The sequence below is a fragment of the Amphiprion ocellaris genome, chromosome 14 (assembly GCF_022539595.1).
Source record: "Amphiprion ocellaris isolate individual 3 ecotype Okinawa chromosome 14, ASM2253959v1, whole genome shotgun sequence".
NCBI classification, from domain to species: domain Eukaryota; kingdom Metazoa; phylum Chordata; class Actinopteri; family Pomacentridae; genus Amphiprion; species Amphiprion ocellaris.
The window spans coordinates 15754398-15771630 of NC_072779.1; the positions used below are offsets into that span (position 1 = coordinate 15754398).

The 17233-nt window shown below is 39.9% G+C and overlaps 1 protein-coding gene across 6 annotated transcripts in view; it reads left to right on the plus strand.

The window, feature by feature from the left end:
- The window catches only part of gria3a (glutamate receptor, ionotropic, AMPA 3a), an 83124-nt gene that overhangs the window by 56810 nt on the left and 9081 nt on the right, over positions 1-17233 (plus strand). For 3 of the 6 annotated variants that reach the window (XR_002746942.3, XM_035954540.2, XM_023284008.3), the window contains exons 10-14: positions 294-500; positions 2061-2434; positions 5612-5810; positions 13689-13936; positions 14680-14794. Coding sequence is in view for 5 of the 6 variants with exons in the window: in XM_035954540.2 (XP_035810433.1) it covers positions 294-500; positions 2061-2434; positions 5612-5810; positions 13689-13936; positions 14680-14794 (1143 nt within the window). In the remaining variant the exon portion in view is untranslated. The remainder of the gene's footprint in view (positions 1-293; positions 501-2060; positions 2435-5611; positions 5811-13688; positions 13937-14679; positions 14795-17233) is intronic. The other 3 variants (XM_035954542.2, XM_035954541.2, XM_023284009.3) reach the window with 1 other exon arrangement.

A 17233-nucleotide genomic window follows, 5' to 3' on the forward strand; every position in this document is an offset into this window, starting at 1 on the left:
AGCCCCGACATCCTGCTTTGCCTCCTTTAAATGTATCAGACGCTTCGCTTCTCCTGTTAGTGCAGACGGCCCGCTTTTTAGAGTCCCAGCAGAAATGTGCCTTTAGATGTGTTTAACCTGTGTTTGTCTAAATGTTCCCCTCTTACGTGTGTGTGTTTGTGTTTGTGCGTTTGTCACCCCTGCATGTCTGCATGCTACAGCATTAACCAAGATCTCGTGTGACCCCATGAGGTCTGGCCTCTGTTGATATGTTCTTTCTTTATTGTAAACTCAAAATTATGTCTAATTAACAGGAAGCTCCATATGTGATGTACAAGAAAAACTATATGCAGCTGGATGGGAATGACAGATATGAAGGCTACTGTGTCGATTTAGCTTCTGAAATTGCAAAACATGTGGGGATAAAATATAAGTTGTCAGTAGTGCCAGATGGGAAATACGGAGCCAGAGATCCAGAGACCAAGACGTGGAACGGGATGGTGGGTGAACTGGTTTATGGGGTAAGTGTCAGTCCGTCTGTGTGGCTCTTATTATTTTATGATTTATAACCATGGGGAGGGGTTTTGTAAAACTCACTCAGTTCATGTTTGATCAAAAATTAAGTGGTTTGAGTAACTTTTTAAGAAAAAAAGTCTAAATTCTCTGATTCCTGCCACTTATATTTGATTATTTTCTGGTTTCTTTCCTCCACTATGGCAGTTAAGTGGATATCTTAGGGACAAAATGAAACATTTTGGACTTTGGGAAACCCAAATCAATAATTTTCAAACATTTTACTGGCCAAACAACTAAATAATTAATCAAGGAAATAAAATATAATCATCATATTAACTGACAGTGAAAATCTTTGTTAGTTGCAGCCCTATTGCCATGTAAAATATCCCATTTTGTCAGATTTACCTTCTTCATGGTTAATTTAAGTTTTTTAAAACTCACTTTCCCCCTAACTGAAAAACTGAGAGGAATGTGAAAGCTTTTGTCCTTGTTAAAGGTGGTGAAGAAGCCTTGTTAGATAACACTCCTCTAATGTCACCAGTGTGAATGAGAATTACACCTGACAGTACAAGCAAAAATACCTCCATTAAATTTAAAACACAGAAAAAGGGGATGCATTTTTTTTTCTGAGTGGGTTTTGGAAAGCCCTTCTTCAGCTGTAAAATCAACCTGACTGGTTTTAACCATGCGTCTCGTGGATCACTCACACCTGAACTGGCTTTAACAAGATGATTTGCATCTTTTATGAGACCTCAGCTGCTGAATGAATAATGTGGAAAAAAAATCTCACACAGCAGACTGGAATGTAAAAAGATCTGCTTCGGTGTAGGAATCTCAGTCTCCTGTGTTATCTCTGCTGTTATGAATATACCAGTATTAATAGCTTTGACAGGCAGAGATGACCTCTGTAGTAATTGAAACAGCCATGACAAGGCCTCTGCTGTGTTTGTGAATCAACAATGAATTTGTGTTGCTACTAATGAGCCGCTCAGATGTGAAAGGACTCGAACAAGAATGAATAATGGACAGCTGCTTCTGGCTGAGACTCTCCCTAACCTTATATGAATCCTCTGAGTTGAACATTTCCACAGTTTTAACTCCAGTCGCTGCAAATTTCTCGCCACTGCAGTCTCTCATACTAATTGATAAGCCTGTAAGGCATTGCAGAGGATCTGTTGGAGGTGAATTTAACAGTCTGATTCACATTTCATGAACTGCTTGCATAAGCTCCTCCACCTCTGTCTTCCAACCCTCCACTTGATTCATGGAGGAGATTTGGACCGAGACAAAGACATTAACCAACACAAATGCTGAGTGACTCATTTTCAAATGGCAGATTCCCTCTCACTGGCTTTATCTCAGGTCTCCTATTGAGTATGCACTAAGCCGCTGCATTCCACCGTGTCCAATCAGTTTATTCCGTGAATGTATTGTCGATCTGACTTTGGTTTGGTTTAGAGTTTATCAATATTTCCTTTATTAAATCAATATTTAACGCTTTGGTTGGCTATTTATGGTGTCTTCTGTAAGACTAACTCCCAGTGTGCCTGTTCCCATTTTCACAGAGAGCTGACATAGCTGTGGCTCCGCTAACTATAACACTGGTGCGGGAGGAAGTGATAGACTTCTCTAAGCCCTTCATGAGCTTGGGCATCTCCATTATGATTAAGAAGCCTCAAAAATCCAAACCTGGGGTGTTCTCCTTCCTGGACCCACTGGCCTATGAGATCTGGATGTGTATAGTTTTTGCCTATATCGGCGTGAGTGTGGTGCTCTTCCTGGTGAGCCGTTTCAGCCCTTACGAGTGGCATCTGGACGAGAACGATGAGGCCAAAGACCCTCAGAGCCCTCCTGACCCGCCCAACGACTTTGGGATTTTTAATAGCCTGTGGTTCTCCCTGGGTGCCTTCATGCAGCAAGGATGCGATATCTCACCAAGGTTGGTTGTTGTGTTCATTTTCCACCACCTCTCAGATGTCCTCATCATCTCTCTGCATTTTATAGTCCCATACATGCATTTCCATCCTGCAATGGTGCATATAGGTTATTTTGAGCTTTGCTGTCCACCCAACCTCATGCTCCACTTCACTGCACTTTGCTCCCATTTCTGTTTCCAAGCCTCTCTGTACTGTTTCTCCATTTGTTTTGAAGCTGCATGCTGACAGTGATGCTTTGCATCCACAAAATAACTTATATCCACCATGCTGAGGGCTGTAAAATGCACTGGGGTCCTTACATTTCACTCAGCGGCTTGGATTCCTCATGATTCTTGGAGGGCTACCGTGTTTTTGCTGCATGTCCCATTTTACGGTCATCAACTTGGCGCATATAATGTATTTTGTGAGGAAAGACCATCAGCACCATGGCTACATTATGTATTTTTCCAGTACATTGACCATCCAATCATCCCCTCTATTCATCCATCCGTCCATCTCTTCGCTCAGCATTGTTGTGGTGTCCCTGACTTCTTCTCCAAGGATTCTTGCTCTTGCTTCTTATTGGCATCTGATCTTGTTCGACTTTGGATTGAAGACATATGAGGAGGAGTTTTCACAGATTTCTATGACATTGAATAGAAAGGTTCATGATGTACCACTGGAAAGATATTGGTTTGTATTGATGGTACATTTGATGTTCAGATTTTGTAAGGAACGTCTCAAAGATAGGGACAAGTGTGTGAAATAATGCACACATTTAGAATACACAATCATCGACGGGGAAAATTAATATTATCGAAAATAGCTCTTTTATTCAGTCAAGTAAAGTGAATGAGTGTTTCTAAAATGCTGAGCTGCTTGTCCAACTTAAGCTTGAAGTCAAATTCAGTCTGTTTTCATGTGGTTGACATCAACGGCATGCAAATATTTTCACAGCTCAGAGGGATGTCGGTATGGTAAGTTAATCTAGTAGCAGATTGGTATAAAGACAGATGTTTGCTGCATCTGCAGTTCTGACGCTGCAGGAGCATAACTTGAGTCAGTACAAGGAAGAAGCACAGAGGAAGCAGCTTCTTCAAAGCTGGAATCTGTAGCTTTCTCATTCTGTGGCAAATCAGTGAAAAAATCAATTAAGCGGCAAATGGGGGATCTTATGGCTCTGAAGTACATGCTGTTTTAGAATGGAAACTGCTGATTCTATAATTTTTGCTAAACAGTTCTCCATAGCCCTAACACAGACCATCAGTTTCCGGGCCACGATAATCACCAGAGGAGGAAATGTATTTTCTTATTTCCATAATTTAATCACACCTTCTGTAGCCTCTAGTGCATTTTTTATGGTTACAACTTTGCCTTTGGCTCAACCGTGTTTACACCAGCTCATCTGTGTAGGGAAACTGACCTTAATGTGAAGCTATTTTTAAGAATCATCCCAATTACATGCCCTTTTTTTAATAGATAAAACTAACAAAATCTGCCTAGAAAAACAGCCTTTCTGTAACTTTGATGGTGAAGCACCAACACTGTAGTGCAGCTCTGAATGGCAGACAAAATATCTCCAACACACCACAAGGACAGAATAAATTTACAAATAAGCTATGAGAACAGTGTATTAGGAGAAATCCAGAGCAGTACATCTGCAATGCAGAGACTCAAATGAAATGGATCCTGGTGTAAAATGTGAGTTCATCCAAAAGCAGCACATTCAGTATGTGTGTGGAAGATGGGGACGACGCCACAGAGAACAGTCAAATTTAAAAAATATGATCCTGGGGTTGAACTGCATGGATTTGACGTCAGAGCACTGATGTGAAAGCTCTGAAAAATGTGTTTGGGAAGAAAAGACCAGCGAGCATGATGGGAGAATGATGAAGCACTTAGGCTCATCACACCCTGATTTCAATAACAGAGTCTTATGGTGCTTTCATTTAAGACGAGTTCTGTCGTCTCTGGTCTAACAGTGTAGTGGAGAGCATTACCTTCTGAACCAGATCAAACACTTTACAAATGTCGGTGTTCATCTTCAAACACTGACTGTAGCTTTAAAGAGCCCATATTATGCTTTTTGAGATCTACTCTTTCCTCTAGAGTTTCAAAGTTTTTTTTTCTGTAGTTGTAAAAGATCTGCAAGCTTACAAATCCCGAAGTCCATGCCAAAGGATGTTATTCTCCCCCACAGAAAACACGACTCCTTATCTGCCAGAAAGGCTTCATTTGAAGTCAGGCCTTTGCTTCATTACTTATTTACCTTATCATGTAACATATTTGCATAACGCCTGTATAGCAGCTCCCAAACAAAGAATGTGCAGCTTCCTTGCAGGACTGCTGCAAGGACTACAACCCTATACTCAGATATCTGGCATTATGGTATGTACACAGCTTTGCATTACTTTCATGAGCCCAACTGACCAATCAGAGCCGACTGGGTCTTAAAGAGACAGAAGCTAAAATGAAACGTTTCAGTCAGGGAGTAAGGCCTGCTGCAGAAATGTATAATATGAAAGTTTTTCAACATCAAAGCATGTAAACATTTTCTGATAGACTTGAAAAATTACAATTTTTAGGCTGTAAATATGCATAATATGGGCTCTTTAAAGCAACATCACCTGCAAGCAGAACATCTTACTACTTGGCACAAGAAATGCTTGCAGTTGCTTAGTAATGTTTAATTAAAGACTAGCACCTGCTTTCTTTCAACACAAGAAGACAAATACACACAACATTGCAGAACTAGGAGCCAGACAGATTCTGGGCCGGCTCAGGTCTGGCATGCAGGCTGCTGGATTCAGGCTGCTGTTGAGTTGGGCTAACTGGGATGGCTGCTCACCTGAATTAGTTCCAACACTAAATGTGGACACAGTTAGATTGAGTTAATGAGGCTTATTATTGCTTTCAAAGATTTAATCAGCTGTATAGGCAGCTATATTGAGTTAATGAGACTTCCATTAAATTCATTTATGCAAGTATGTGATCACCAGAGGCATGCGGGTACATTTATAGTTCTCATCATTTAAAAGATTAACAGGACAATTTCTTAAACGAAGTTACAATTTCCTAAATCAAAGCACTATTGTTCCAAACATGGGAGATGAAATGGAAAATGATCCCTGCCTCTCCCATATGTATATTTGAGCACAATACTCTCATGCGTATGTGTTTGCTCTTTTTCCTTCTTCCAGGTCTTTGTCCGGTCGTATCGTCGGAGGAGTGTGGTGGTTCTTCACCCTCATCATCATCTCTTCCTACACAGCCAACCTGGCTGCCTTCCTCACCGTGGAGAGGATGGTCTCCCCGATCGAGAGCGCCGAGGATCTGGCCAAACAGACAGAGATTGCCTATGGGACGTTAGACTCAGGCTCCACTAAGGAGTTCTTTAGGGTAAGTGTCTCAGTTGACTGTCACCATCGTGTCGCTGCACCATATAACGAGACCTCCTTCCAACACTATGTTGGCCAAAAGCACAGAGCTGAATAATCCTCTGGAGATTTCCTGTGCAGTTTGATTTATTACCTGCCAGGTAATAAATCGAAAGAATAATCAATTAAAAAAAGGTCTATAACTGGATTTTTTTCTTGATGCAGCACTTCTAAAACCCTGAAACCAAGCCAAATGTTCTGCAACTAAATTTGATTAATTCACTTCATCACAAAACAGTGCTGTTCTGTGTTTTATAAAAGGGATTTAAGTATGTCTTAAAGAGTAAACAGCTAATAGGAAATTACATGCATTTGTTTTGTTGAGTGATTTAAAAGAAACTGCTAAGATGAGCTCATATTTTCTCAGAGCAGAACATCAGTCCGCCTGTGACTATCACAGCTAAATTATGTTATTATGCTTAGGAAGGGACGCCTGTTATCAGCCTGTTTGCAAATCCATTTTGTCCACAAAATTAACTTTGGTTTTCTCCAACAAAATATAAAGGTTTTTTTATTCCAGATTTTTGGCAACAGGAATAATTCATCTATGAAACTGGGACAATTATGCTCCCTCATTCGACCATCTGTAGAGTCATAAACCAAACTTTGATTAGTCTCACTGCGTCTCCGTTAATATGCAGATTCGTTTCTATTTCCGCGACTCAAAAGTGCTGCTGAAGCATGAGGCCAAATGTCCTCATCAAAGTCACGCAGTGCACAAGTGTCTGACGATAAAACACAGATAAAGCTGCAGAGCTGAAAACACTAATAACTCTGACTAATTAGTGTTGATGATTTAGCAGCAGGTAAAGTGTTGTGTAAGCCTGTGTTTTTATTAATGTAGTCATAATTTTTAAGCTCTGCATCAGATTGTGTAGCTGTAGTTCTGTCTCAGCCCTTGAATCGCTGCCCAGATCTCTGATTTGCTCAGCGATTCACACACAATGAAGTCAAATGAAATGACAGCTCAGTCTGACTATCACTTTGACTATTAGTTCTGTCTTTGTGTTTGAAACTTAAGAAAAAACTTTGAAGAAGAACTAGAAGATGTCATTATAATTCCAATTTGCGGGCCACTGTCACAAAACTGCAATCTCACAGAAGGACGCCCTATTCCTCGGAAATGGAAATGTCATTCACATCGAATGTCCAGCTCTGAGCTGCTTCTATTTTTAGTCCCAGTCGTTCTCTTGGTGTGATTGCTCGGAGTGAGCCTCAGACATTTGATAAATACAGACCCAGCTCTCCTTTAGGCCTTCAGACTCATCTGGAAGACACTTTGCACTGGTCTCAGACAGACATAAAATTACATCTTACAATCCCTTCTGAGATTTCCAAACAGCATGAATACAGCGTGTTTCTGTCTGCTGGTTTTGGTTGTCTGCTGCTGGCAGGACGGGGCTTTCTTGTTAGGACAGTCAGTCCAAGCAAGATCGAATTAAAGGCATCCATGCATAAAACGCACGCATGCTTGATTTTACCTTTGGGATGATGGATTCTGTTTCTTGTTTAGCACATTTAACTCTGAAGGGAAATGTGACCAAGTGTAATGATTGTGTGACCCCAACCAACTTATGAAGGCATTCAAGCAGAGTGGTCTGCTGTGCCAAACTGAACTGAGGTCTGAAAGCACTGAAATGCAGCAGTTGCTGTGATTAGTGTTGAGGAGGCCATCTGTACCTTGCACTGCAGTGCTGTAAAACATTACATACACTTATAGAACTTATGTAAGTGTCTGAAGCGTAGAAGAATACAACAAGCTGACAATTACGCCAAAGATCTGGTTTCAAATATTTTAGATCCGCCTTCTTTAACAGTATAATATTAAAGTCTAATAACGCAAACTGGTCTTGTAGGAGAAGCTCTTATTATGACTGGAGTGACACACAACAGATGTGATTTTGATCAGGACACTCCAACGGTCGTGTTGTTTGAACATTCAAGTTTCTATTCAAGTTAGAGTTTGGTTTGCCAGCAGTAATTCTCTATCAAAACAGAAAATTTAATCCGTTTATCTTAACATTATAAAAGAGATGACGAAGTAAAGAAGATATTGTAGTCGATTGGCACATACAGCAGCTTTAAAAACACCCCATACACGCCCGTTAGATGCTTTTTGCCCCACAAATGTATTAAATTGAATCTGTTAGAGGCGTCCTGGTGAATCATCGCATTAAACACAGCTCCATAAGCAGCAGTTCCACTCTGTAGATGCTCCAAATCCATGATGTATTTGGCAGGATGCGATTTATCAAAGGTGCTCCCGAGGAGATAATTGACAGACATGTAGTGGCTTCATCTTGAGTGACAAATTACCGGCCTTTCTTCCTACAAACTGAAAATGTCAGTGCAGGGGAGCAGAACTGAGCAGTGGTTATTGAAATCCGGTGATTAAATGATAATGATTAATAGGAGCTGTAAATGGCTTTTACAGGGATCATCAAAGATGATGTATCACTTAATCCAGATCATACAGCCTCTTCAGGACACGCAATATATGATCATAACTAACATGGTAATTTTTATGACATGTACTTTTGTTGTATTTCATTTTTCTGGTCTTGAGGATGGACTTAAAATGTACGTAAAGCCATGAAGTGATAGTTAAAGCAGATTTGAACTTTGCGCCTCTGTTATTCCAGAGATTAGGTACATGTATTATTATTAATCTGACATTCAGGCACGCTGTTGTCGTATCTGGATCAAGGTACATACAGTATTAAAAGAGATAAAACCGTTTTGTTATGTACACTTATTGACTATTGTGCCAAATCTTAGATCAGAATATTTAATCCACTTTCATGTTTGGATGTTAAACATGAATATACCCAGTGAGCATTTTTCTGCTGAAAAGACTATGCCACTGGTAGAAAGACATGCAGAATAGGTTCAAATATGAACGTTTTTATTCTCACTGACTATCTGAAGACGATGATTGAACGTTCACATTTAGACCACATTTCACTGGGATTTGTAATAATGCAAATTTTCAGCCTCTAATGTGCAGATAATGGCCTTTCGTCGTTTTGGAGGCTGCCCAACAACAACAAAAACGATCTAACATGAGGGAGCAATAAGAAAAATGATGCCCTGAGTGGGGATCAGAACACTTGTTATTGCAAACCTGAATCCTAAACTGCTTAAATAGCTGTTGCTGGAAAAAAAAATGACAGCCTTATACTGCTAATATTGGAAAGGAAGAGACCAGTCGAAGCTAAACGCTTGCACATATTTCTTGTTTGACATTAATGTATAGATCTGCTACCAATATGATGAAGCTATTTAAGACATCACATTTTCTGTATTTATGTTTGTGTCTAAATTAAACAAAATATAATGTGTTAATTACTTGACTTTAAATGTGCTGGTTGGCTGATTTTGTTAGCTCTGAACAAAGACAGGTTATCTGTTTCCCCTTATTCCACTTGTGCAAAACTAATCTAGATTCATCCTAAGCTACACACTTGAGAGTGGCATCAACCATCTCATCTAAATCTAATCAAGAAATCTAATTCCTTATAAGTTAGTTCCCGAATGCAAAAACTTGTGATGAACTGCAGCATATAACTGTTTCTGAACTTGCCTCAAAAGCTTCAATTTATAATAATTTAGTAATTTCCTACATTTACATAACCCCCAACAAACGGCTGAGACTAATAATAACTTGTGGCATTTGGTTGTGTGTTGCACAGTGATACTATTAGAGTGAATAATGTCAGAAGTTCGAACAAAAACACAATGTGGGGCGAAGAGAGCAAAAATGTAGAAATTTTGCAGTGAGTTGGGAGTGATTTTAATAACAGAGATGCTGCTAAATGAGCCGTGCTCCTGTTTAGTTGCTTTATTAGCTTCTAGTGATCATGAACATACAGTAAATGAGTTCTAATTACATACTTAGCCATGCGCGTAACTAGATATCACATGCTGATAAATACAAAACAGCAGAAAGAGTGCACAGGCTTTGTTTGGCCTGTTGTCTCTGTTTTGAGATGACAGCGTGACAGACACACACAGGACCATGAATCACTCTCCGCTTCCGTCAGCTGCTGACAGATAAACTGGTAGCTGGAAGAAGAACCAGTTTATTTCCAGAATGGATGAACCCAAAGGTTCCTCGTTGGCCAGAGGACACGACCGGCTTGTCACGTCATCACTGTTGTGTTTACACCGGCTAATTGAGAATAATTAGTTGAATAATTTGTATTTGTTAAGCCATGGCTGCTATAGTGAGAAGATTCCTCGGTGATAAATCAGTCTGACAGCATGAGGAGTTACACAGATTTCAACACGGCTGACCAGGCTGCTCCTGACAAGCGTGCATCTTCATGTAACCCAGAAAAGAATTGCTGTTTTTCACACCATGGCCAAGGCCTGTCATCAGCTATTATTGTCATGTTAAGAGTGTTTATATGAACACTCCACTGAACTGAAATCGTGCATATGTCAAGAATGATTCACTTACTAGCCCGAGCCCACAATCCATTACATCTCTGGTGAATTATTTATGTTGTCGTACGCAACGCTGAGCTGACATAGTTTGTCAGTTTAGTCCGATGTTTTCATTTATGTTCACCTACCAGATGTGATGTAGGAATGACTCACACAGTTGCTGAACATACATTCTGGATAAAACCAGTCACACAGACCTTGTTCCTCTATATCAAATACACAGTTTACAAGAGCAACTCAAAGAATTAAAGATGTAATACATGAAGCAGCGCAGAATAATAGCATATTTACAAAAACACTTTCCGATTCCAGCTCTGTCAGTGAGAAACGTGTAGCGTCATGAATGTATGATGGAATGAGTTGTCACATCTTATCTTCTTCTAGTTTGCCAGATTATGAAGCTGACTGTCACATGTATAAATAGGGGAAAGTTTCAACCCAAAGTTCCCTCTGAGGCGCCTCTCTCCCTCTCCATGCTCACAGAAGGTCACATTAGTCCAGTTTAATGCAGCCTCTCTATTTTCCCCCTCTATTGTAGACAGCTGTGTACTCCCGCTCCCTGGTGACCGGCGATCAGCCTCTCGCTGGCCATTTTTAGCAGCATACTGAGTGTCAGAGCAGCGCTGTGCTGTGCATGTCTGTAGCCGCTCCAGCTGGCAGCTGACTGGGCCACAGAGGTGAAGCTGTCAGTCTCCGAGTAAGCAGGTCAAATGTGTTGAAGGCAGCCACATTACAAAAGGAGTCGTGTGCCCTGTCGAATGGCAAATAACACAAACTATTTAAAATGATATCTAACTTGTTATCATGTGGATTCATGAATAATGGGCCCTGTTGGATCGGATTTCTGTGCAATAATTAGGACGACAACCTGCTGATTTGTCAGCTGCTTTTTAAGGAAAGATGTGCATAAGAGAGACCTACACAGGCCTCACTCTAGCTGCTGTTTGGGATTTGCAGCGAGATGCTAAAGCGTGTGAGAAGATAAAAAGCAGGCGGACTGATGGCAAATCTGCTTGTGTGCGAGTGTGATTTGTGTATCTACAAACCACATTAATTCAATGGATAACGTGTTAAAGTGAAAACATTTCTTGTGTTAATTTGGTCCCGAGACGCTAAAAACCAAGACAGACAAAAACATGTCGCATAATTAGACCAAATTATCATCTTGTGTAACATTATACGTAACTGGGTTGGAGAGACTGACCTCAAATACTGAGAGTGAGAAATGACACACATAGATGATTTATTTGAATAATGCAAATAGCAGCTGGTTGGAATTCTTCCATCATTTTACTATAATAGAGCGTAGCACATACTGCATGACATATACCATGATATATAGCACATATACACTCACTGGTCATTTTTTTAGACATGTGTGTGAAATCTATTCTAATTTTCAGTTCTACTCTACATTTACAATTTCTGGTATTGTCAAAAAGATAAGAAATCAGTTTTATGTTTATTATTAACGTCACAGTGTGTGGTGGTTAATATATAAAACGTGAAAGATCTTCCATTACTCCATCATTTCATATTTAGCGGAAAGGAACGTTGCTTACTCTTGTAAAAGTAGAATTTGTGGCTGAGCTGTTGTATTAAATTGCATTAGATTTTACGGATGTACGTAAAACATGGCTGGTGAGTGTATATTAACATATTTAGCAACAATAATCTCTTAAATATGTAAATTGCTATAACCTAACTAAAATAACAGTGGTCCCTGGTTCACATATGCCACATGCATGAGAAGTATTTGCACTGAAATATTCAGTGGCGAACCTACAGTAGAATGTTTTACTTCCTTTTCCAGCTGATATCAGCATATTATGTATCTTTCTGTTTTCTCTTCAGTACATATTTGAAGCTGCAGCACAACAGATCTTTACAAATGCACAAATGTAACATAAGTTACATAAGCACAGTACTCTCGAGTGAAAAGTGTACTGATGTGTAAATGGATTGATTTTTAAAAACAATCTAAACCGTGATGATTGTGCCGCCAGCTGCGCCCTGCTGGTTGAAGCATAAACTGAGGAGGAGGAGGAGGTCACCTCTCTCTATTAATATTGATACTAAACATGGCCTGCAGTTTACTTCTGCTGAGCTGCCAGGTTGTCAGACTTCAGGCTGCTGGCAAAAAGCCCACTACCTCTGCTGCACTGTGTGCATTTAAAGGGTAAATCCACTCTGGACGGCAGGAGGCGTAAAGCTGTCAGCTCACTCTGTGCTGAAATGTTCACATATTGGACTTTCTGGCCACGCCCCCAATGTCTGATGTCACAGCAGGTGCAAGGATTCACCTGCTGTGACGTTTGTCATTGGAACCACGAGGCTCATACTTCCTACTTCAAATGAACAGTTAGGAACTTAGGAAAATATACTCTTTTTTTGCTGAGAGTTGCATGAAGTCAGTTAAGAAAAGGAATAAAAACAAAACAGTCTTCACACTCCTGTCCACTCATTTTTATCAACATGATTTCCAGTTTGCTGTGTTTATTCTTAAGAGACTGTTAAATTTATGCAAGATAAGCGTAAAATGTTAATACTACAAATCTACTACCACACATACCATTGTGAAGTTTCAACCACATAGAATTAAAAAACATCATACAGCTAAAAATATCTCTTCTATTCTTCTCTGTTATGGTTAATATGCTTATTCTGATAATAAGCCTTTGTGTAATAGCTTAAGAACCACTATATGGTTGTAAAGGATGGATCCTTGTGTTTATCCTACACAAGGAGACAAGAAAAGAAGCATTGAAGCACCTTTTCTTTGCATTTGGAGAATTTAAACAACACTCATCATGGCTGCCAATTACATACTTGTGGAGAAGGTGGATGGACTTTAACCTTTTAGCCTGCTCTAAAATTAAACTAATTTTAAAAAAAAAAACCTTGCAAAATCAAATTAAAGTTACTAATGATTTATTATGATCTCTTCAAAATGCGTCCAATCCCTATTTATTCTTATTTAGTGGCAATAATAATTTTTGCAATAGCTGCTTTTCATCCCAAAACAGAATGTTATATGTTCCATAAATGTGTCATTTTGACATATTGGGTGGTGGGTTTTTAGGAAGTAACGGAGAAGGTCAAAAAAAATCTCAGCTTGAACACAGGATTCAGTTTCTTCCATGCCCTCAGTCATTTCTGTACACTTCCTACGCTCGCTGCCTTCTGGCTCCAGCTCTAAACTCTTATTGCACGAAGTTGTATCGATGTTCTCGTGTAACTCTCAATAAGACGGTAACTGTGTTTTCCTGCGAATGTCTAACTGCTCTTTTAATTCAAACCCACAGCTCCTCTGTATGAATGTGTTTCTGTCTGCCAGTAATGTGCCTCACTAAATGTCTCTGTCTTCTCTCTCTCTGTTCCCTCAATGCAGCGCTCCAAAATAGCAGTTTATGAGAAAATGTGGTCATACATGAAATCAGCTGAACCCTCAGTGTTTGCCAAGACAACACCAGACGGGGTTTCCCGGGTACGAAAGTCGAAGGGCAAGTTTGCCTTTCTTCTCGAATCCACAATGAACGAGTACATAGAGCAACGGAAGCCATGTGACACCATGAAAGTGGGCGGCAACCTCGACTCTAAAGGCTATGGTGTGGCCACACCGAAAGGCTCTGCATTAAGGTGGGTGGGATAATATAACAATATCCTCCATGTTGTTATAGTATTCCACCTACCCTGATGTCTCCTTTTGTCATTCTCTTCTTCCTCACTCCTTAATTCTTCCTTTTTTCTGAGTGCATCACTGAGTGAACAGTATTATGAGTTCCCTGAATTGAATCAACACATTTTGCCATTTTTTGTTTTGTTCTGTCCTATCTGGTTTGTGTCTGTTATTTTCTTCTTTCTTTCTCCTGAGGTTATTGGTATATTAGTCACATTCAGTGTGTCCATTTGAATGTTGATGTGCACCGTCACCTTCCCCAGCCTTGTTTGTTTTCCCCCTGAACCTCTCCTCCTCCCTACTGGTTTCCGTGGTGCCCTTTCTGCATTGCCTCTAATTCAACAGTGAAATATTTCGTTAATTAATTTGCTAGTTCAAATGCTGGTCTGTCAGTTGTGATGAATGTTAAGCTGCATGCTGGATGTTCTTATTTCTAATTCAACAATGACAGAATGTCCCCATCCCGCACACTTCAGTTACGAGCAATCTAACCCTCCATGCCACCTCTCTAATATTTAACGTTTTCTTTGCTGTAAAAATGCTTCTCACCCTTCCACACCAGTGAAATTTTTTACCAATTTGTCCCTCCCGTGCTCCCCCTATATGAACCATTGATATTTATCACTATTTTTTACTAATATTCTATATTAGATTTCTCACGGACCTGTTCATTTTCTTACAAGTTATGTTTTATCGTTTCAAGAAATGCTGTTAACCTGGCAGTGTTAAAACTGAATGAGCAAGGCCTCTTGGACAAATTGAAAAACAAATGGTGGTACGACAAGGGAGAGTGCGGCAGCGGGGGAGGTGACTCTAAGGTCAGCCTCAATGTCACCAAAGTCGGGTATCCTAGAACAGAGTAATCGGCAAGGCTGTCGTCACTGACTCTAGACTCTGGGGCCAATCGCCTGTTTACAGGTTGAATATTTTTGCCATTTTTATTCCGCAGCTGTGATCAACTGGGAACCCTTTACTTGGCTAATGGAGGAGAAAAAAGCCCAATGATGTCAGATACAGCAAAGAGATACAGACGTGGGAAAGGCAGGAGTTAAAGTTGTGACAGAGTAGTTGTTTGGCTTGTGGCTAAGAAAGACAGAAACCTTCCTCTGTTTTTTATAGGCACAGGCCAAATTGGAAGCTTTGTGTGTTCATGTGTGGCATTCCAACTAGTGCCAGATGGAGCGATGTAATCTCCGAGTTGATCGATACATGCACTCTCCAATCTGCCGCCTGGGCATTAGGGCAGGCACGGGGAACAGCGTTGTCTTGAGGGGACTAAGCATCGCAGGCAAACGTGAGAATTCTAATGACAGAGTGACAACTAACGGTCCAAACTTTTTTTCTCCAACATCCTTCTCACCGAAATCCAGCGTTACGACTGACAGAAAACCTTTGGTTGGTCTTGATCCAAGACCAGTCAAAGTCTTTCCATGACCTGATAAAACCCTGCAGTAGTAGAGTGTAAGATATGACCAGGGGCTCCATTTGTACAAGAGGATTTGATTTGAATCGCACCTACTCACTTAAGATGTTTGCAAAAGGTTGATGCAAATAAGTGACACTTTCAGATATGAAAGCGAGGCTGTGTAACTTTTTGCTTATCTTTAAGTTCATTGCATTTTATGGTGTTTCCTTTTTGTAATCAAACCAAGTATCCTGACCAACATGTATCTCATTTGCACATTTAAAGCTTACACAGTCTCACTTTACATGTCAAGTCAAAACAAAGACGAGAGATTAAATTATAGATGACAACCTTCATTACTTATTATTTTAAAGCCTCTGTTGCTTTAACATACTGTGCACATGTTGTAGTATAATATTATATTCTTACTCACACTCTTTCCACATCAGCGTCGATAAAATATTGACACTGATGAGGATTTTATTCTTCAATCAAATCTGTTGTACAAACTCTCTATAAATGAGGCCCCTGATGTTGTGTTTCAGACACCAGGGCGTAGTCACAGCCCGACTCTGGATCCATCTCTGCCTCTGCTCTTCAGCTTGCATCATGACACCAGTACACTTATTGTTGGAGAAGAGACCAGGCGAACTTTGCTGTTATTGACTCTAGTCATCCAACCCTGAGTGAGCAGGGTATGGATACTACCAGAGGGATAACACGAAGGAGCCGTCTCCTCTCGCTGGCAAATTGCCTCAATCCCTTTAGGCCCGGCTAGAAAGAGAGTAGGCCATCAGTGCCACAGTATCACATGTGACTGCCACGTTTCTTTGTCCTTATTTCACTTTCAGAAAAGCCTGTGTGGGTAATTTAACAATGAAATGCAAATATATTGTATGTAACGACCACTGAGAAAATATGACATTCATTTAACACATATATACACAACAGATCAATCCATATTTTCATGTTTTCTAATCAGATATACTCATTGAAACCACAGAAAACTAAAGACAGAAAGTGCATATCTACAGCTGTTTTCAGGTGTCTGCACTAACAGAAGCTGGATGATTTTAACATTTACGTCCTTGTGGGTTTATTTGACATCTTGCAGTTTGTGATTTTGAGTCATTTCTTTGCATGAGTGGTTCATGTTATTCTGTGCGATCTTGAATGTTTTTAGACCCCGTTTATTTTCTCCTTCCTGTGCTCCTGTTTTGCAGACAGACTGAAAGGTAAAGTGACTTAAGTCAGAGGAAGCAGGGAGTGGACACAGTCAGAGGAATGCCTGTGCATCGAATCCAATACAACAATAAATGCTTCCTTTGTGAAGCTTATAATTCCAAGAAGATGTTAGGTAATACTGCAAAAATTCCCACCTCTTTGATTGTGCCTCCATGCAAAAACTGAACATGATGAATTATTAAGCTTCCCAATTGTAAGATTTGTAGCACTTGCTGATGTATTGCATTGCAATAGATTGCACAGGTGTTCATGATATTCTGTTCACCCCCGCACTTAATCAGAGGGTTGGACTCCTTTCATTTATTGTTTTACCAGGAGATGATATTTACCATTTTTGGAAGAATTAATTAGTAGACTTCTCTTTAAAAGGTTTGATAAAAATGGAAATGACACTTCATACTGTCAGAGACACATTTAACAGAATTAATAAGAAAGAAAAGGGAAAAGAAAGAATCACCCCTGTCCTCTGAGGAGCCAAGAGAGTCAAAGCAGTTTATTATTTTAGATTATTTTAGCATACATGTTTCTGTTTCCAGCAAGAAAATATGTCAAATATTCAGAGAAGTGAATGGAATCTGATTTGCCAACTAGATGCATAATTAATGAG